Source organism: Chrysochloris asiatica, unplaced genomic scaffold, assembly GCF_000296735.1.
Source record: "Chrysochloris asiatica unplaced genomic scaffold, ChrAsi1.0 scaffold00491, whole genome shotgun sequence".
Classification (NCBI taxonomy): domain Eukaryota; kingdom Metazoa; phylum Chordata; class Mammalia; order Afrosoricida; family Chrysochloridae; genus Chrysochloris; species Chrysochloris asiatica.
This window is the reverse complement of record NW_006409009.1, coordinates 361,142-366,354: the sequence shown is the minus strand read 5'-3', so window position 1 is coordinate 366,354 and position 5,213 is coordinate 361,142. Positions and strand designations below refer to the sequence as shown.

The 5,213-nt window shown below is 37.8% G+C and overlaps 1 protein-coding gene across 1 annotated transcript; it reads left to right on the top strand.

Moving 5' to 3' along the window:
- Nucleotides 1-2,069: 2,069 nt before the first annotated feature.
- Nucleotides 2,070-2,999, top strand: LOC102841208 (olfactory receptor 7E24-like). Its single transcript, XM_006877378.1, has one exon. It carries the CDS (start codon nt 2,070-2,072, stop codon nt 2,997-2,999), a length of 930 nt encoding a protein of 309 aa, XP_006877440.1.
- Nucleotides 3,000-5,213: the final 2,214 nt, after the last annotated feature.

The window sequence follows — 5,213 nt, the reverse complement described above, 5'->3', positions numbered from 1 at the left end:
ACTGTTCCATGATGTTTTCAATGACTGTCTTTTCTGAAGATCATCAGGCATTTCTTCTAAGGTACATCTAGGTGTATGCCAACCTTTCCAATAGCAGTCAAGTACATTAATCATTTGTCAGCCCTGGGAATGCAAGTGCTTCTGAATATCCTTATTGATTTTTTTTTTTTTTTTTTACTGAAAAGAAGGATACTTCTTATTTTATGTTTCCATCATAACCCCATATCTGCCATGGAGTCAATTCCTTCTCATGTTGTCCTTAGATGCCCTTGAGTCAACGGAACAAAATACTGACCCATCCTGTGTCATCCTCATAATTATAATTACATTTAAGCCCATTGTTGCTGTCACTATGTCAATCAATCTCATTGGGGGTCTTCCACTTTTTTGGTGACCCTTCACTTTACCAAGTAGGTGTGTTGCTGTAGGATAAGCACTAGACTTTTAACCACAAGACCAGCAGTTCAAACACACCAGCTGATCCTTGGAAACCCTATACAGGGTCACTATGAGTAGAAACAAACTTAACAACACTTAACAACAACAACACAACAACAATGTCCTTCTCCAGGGACTGGTCCCTCTGATAGATGTCTGAAGTATGAGAGATGAAGTTTTGCTGTCTTCACTTCTAAGGAGCATTCTGGGTGCACTTATTGGAAGATAGATTGTTTTCTGGCAGCCTATGATATTTTAATACTCTTTTCAATACCATAATTAAAATGAATCAATTATTCTACAGTCTTCCTTATCCATTGTTCAACTTTCACATGCATATGAGGTGATTGAAAATACCATGACTTGGGTTGGGCACACCTTAGTCCTCAAACTAATATGTTTGGTCTTTACACTTTAAAGAGGTCGTTAGTAGTGGATTTGTCTAGTGCAACGTGTCATTTAATTTATTGACTACAGCTTACATGAAAGTTGATTGTGGATCCAAGCAAAATGAGTTATTTCACAATGTCAAACATATCTCCATTTATCATGATGTTATATATTGGTCCAGTAGTGAGGATTTTTTCCTTCTTCTTCTTTACAGTGAGGTGCATTCCATAATGAAGGCTATAATCTTTTATCTTCATCTGTGGTGTAAGTCCTTTTTGCTTTTATCAAGCAAGATTATATTATCTGCATATTACAGGTTGTTAATGAGTTTTCCTCCAATCCTGGTGCCACATTCTTCACATAACTCTTTCTCAGATTATTTCTTCAGCATACAAGTTGCTTACATATGATGAAAGAACACAATCTGGGTTCCCACCTTCCTGGTTTCAGACCATTCTGTATCTACTTATTCTGTTCTAATGGCTGCATCTTGTTCTATGTGGTGGATCCTCATATGAACAACTAAACATTTTGGAATACCCATTCTTCATAATGCTACTCATAGTTTATTATGATACACATAGACAAAAGTCTTTTAGACAATAAAATAAAAGTAAACATCTTTCTGGTATTTTCTCCTTTCATGCATGATCCATCCAATGTCAGCAAAAATATCTCCAGTTCCATATCCTATTCTGACTTGGGTTGCATATATGGCAATTCACTGCTGATGTACTGTTTCAACAATTTGTTTAATAACTGTTGCAAAGTTTTACTTTTATGTGCTATTAATGATATTTTTAGGTGATTTTTGCATTCTAATGGGTGACTTTTCTTGGAATCGTTACAAAAATGGATCTCTCCCAACGGTTAGCCAGGTAACTGGCTTCCAAATTTCTTGGCATAGATAAGTGAGACCCTCCAAAGTATCGCTAGACCTCTTCTATAGATTTTTCATCTTAAAATATCCATTCTAATATTCTTTAACCCAGTGTTTCTAAATTGGGTATGTACAAAACCAGAAAATTAGCATAGGAAAGAGAGTTCTAAGTAGCACAGTAGTTGAGTTTGCTACAACCAAAAAATATTGCAAAAATTATGGTGTTATAAGATACTCAAGTGTGAACACTTGGCAATTTGCATTTGTTACCTATGAATTTAAACACACACATGCTGGGTACTGCTCACTTGTTCCCTTTGAGTAATCTTTTTTTTCTTTTTCAAAAAACTATTTCAGGCACATGGAGTCACAGAATTTAACAGGCATCTCACAATTCTACCTTCTGGGCCTTTCTGAAGATCCAGAACTGGAACCCCTCCTCTTTGAACTGTTCCTGTCCATATACCTGATCTCAGTGTGTGGGAACCTGTTCATCATCCTGGCTGTCAGCTCTGATCCCCACCTCCACAGCCCCATGTACTTCTTCCTCTGCAACCTGTCCCTGACTGACATTGGTTTCATCTCCACCACAGTCCCAAAGATGCTGATCAACATCCACACACAGAGTAAATCCATATCTTATGAGGGCTGCCTGATACAAGCATCCTTTTTTTACCTCTTTGCATGTCTGGATAGTATGTTCCTCACTGTGATGGCTTATGACCGGTTTGTGGCCATCTGTCAACCCCTTCACTATACAATTATTATGAACCCTCGACTTTGTGGCTTGCTAGTTTTGGTATCTTTTCTTATCAGTCTTCTGGACTCCCTGCTGCACATGTCAATGGTGTCCCAACTTACCTTCTGCATAGATGTGGAAGTCCCTAATTTCTTCTGTGACCCTCCAAAACTCTTCAACCTTGCATGTTCTAACACTTCCACATACACTATACTAGTGTTTTTGTTTGGTTCTTTCTTTGGTGGTGTTCCAGTCTCTGGGATCCTTTACTCTTACATTCAAATTATTTCCTCCATTCTGAGAGTCTCATCTTCAGGTGGGAGATATAAAGCCTTTTCTACCTGTGGCTCTCATCTGTTAGTTGTTTTTTTATTTTATGGAACAGGACTTGGGGTGTACCTTAGTTCATCTATCTCATCTTCTGCCAGGAAGGTTACAGTAGCCTCAGTGATGTACACTGTGGTTACTCCCATGTTGAACCCTTTCATCTACAGCCTGAGGAACAGGGACACAAAGAGAGCCCTGAGGCGGCTCCTCTGCAAAGCAACCTAATCTCAACAATTGTGCCATATTTACTGGCATATGGGTTTAAAAAGATGGCATGACTTAATGTCAGCAATCAGAAATCTTGCCTATTTGGTTTCACAATTTGTGTAGCTCTTATAGGTTCAATATTGAGTTTCCAACCTGAACAATATTGAGTTTCCTTTGTCACATCTTTAATATAATACTCCCAGAATACTGGGAGTATTCTGAGGTATGTCAATTTTCAGGATCAAATCTTTTGTTGCCTTCTGTACTTCTCACATATGACCCAGATTTGCTGTTAAAATGCACAATTCTATTTCTATGTACTGGTATAATACTGTGGGTTAGCACGCTGGACTGCAAAGTCAGTTTGAACTGCAAAGTCGGTGATTCAAGCTCACCAGCCACTCCTTGGAAACCCTATATAGGGTCACTATAGTTTGAAATTTGACTGGACAGCACTTAACAAGAATTTCTATTTGTTTTGAGTCTTCATCGTGTATATTTATGATACTTACAATCTAGAGTACCTTTGCATGGAACAGAACTATATATGACGATTATGTGTGAAAATGCATGTCACTGATTCCAAATCTTGACTTCATATTGGAATCACTTAGGAAGCTTAAAAATATTAATGCCTGGTTTCACTCATACAGATTATGGTTTAAACAGCATGTGCCAATCTTAAGAGTGTTAAAGCACCGCGGGTGATTTTAATTTGCATCCAAGACAAAAACTCATTTTTAAAAGAATTTTCTTAATGACAACTAATTTTTCCTGGATCTTTACTCCTTATGAGTAGATGTTGAGTATCTCAATGTGATCAGATCTCACAAGGGGAAAATTCTCCCTCTGTATTTCTTGAATTGGCTCCTTGATACATGGTGATTTCATTCAAAGAGGAAGAAATTACTTCCCAGTCCTGCACCATCCCCATAATCAGCTGTGGATCAGTCTACTGGTAATCCATAGGATTCTCACTGGATTATTTTTAGAAGTAGATTTCTAGGCTTTTCATACTATTTCATCTTAGTCTGGAATCTCCAATGGAAACTGTTTAATATTTTACAACATGCACACTTCTACTGATAGTTGATGGCTGTACATTAGGTACAATGGTTGAGAATCATACCTGTCTCCCAAATGGAAGGTGAAAATTCTACCAATGAGCCTCTATCCTGAACACCATGACGTTTTCCATATGTCTTCATTCATAAATATTACCTTGCTTCTCTAAATTCACTCTTTCATACTTGTGATCCTGGGAACAGAAAGGAAAGGATCTTTAAACCACTATTCTGATTTTCCATCTGGTTTTATTGTTAGGTTTCTTCAATAATTGTCAGTAAAGGTCACTACACTCAAACAAACTTGAAATTTTCTTTATTCTTGTGTTCTTAACTATCCATGTGGTAGATTCTCTCTTTACAATTACTCTTTATTTCTGTATTTCTGTTTATATCCTGTCAGTCTTTGTATAATTATTTTACCAACTTCTTATATTGCATGCTCTTCATGTTGTATTCATTCCAGAAATCCAAAAAGAACAATCTTACAAACTGTGATGTTAGGCATTATACAAAACATCTTTTTGTTTTGTTTAAATTCTTCATTTCTAGTCATGGTAAGTAAAGAACTCATCTGAGACAGTGGTTAACAGTGTGTGTCACTGTGGGTTTATGCACTGGACTGTAAATCTTTTTTAAATGAAAGGTCAGCATTTAAAGCTCACCAGTAGCTCTTCAGAAACCTTATACAGGGCCAATATGGGTCAAAATTTACTCAATGGCACTTAACAACAAGAACAAATTTTAAAATAAACTGATTGTTTTACAGCTCCTGTAGAGAAAGTGAGGTAGGGAAGTCTCCATGCTGTAGGGACTGGGATCTCATGCAGGAAGTGCTCACAGAACAATTCCAGAGCTCCAGATCTACCATAAGGTCCAGGACATCAGTTTCCTGCACTGACAAGTGAAAAAATCACGATATCAACAAAAATACTGCTAGTTAGGAATCTGGAGAAGGGACTTCCTTTGTGGCCACCCCGCCCTGGCTAAGCTTAGAGGGCCGGGCTACAGCCATTCCAGCTCAGTGAACTGGCTCTAAAAGCAGTGAAGAGACACTTGCAAAAAGAGGCGTGAAAGACTCTACACATTTCTCCTGCATCTTCCATGTTATACCTTCTTTGATCAGCCAGGATGCCATCAGGTGGGTGGATGTGCACCCAAAAAAAAC

Excerpts from the sequence above, each read along its gene's own strand:
- LOC102841208 (XM_006877378.1), top strand. The coding sequence starts at position 2,070 with ATGGAGTCACAGAATTTAACAGGCATCTCACAATTCTACCTTCTGGGC.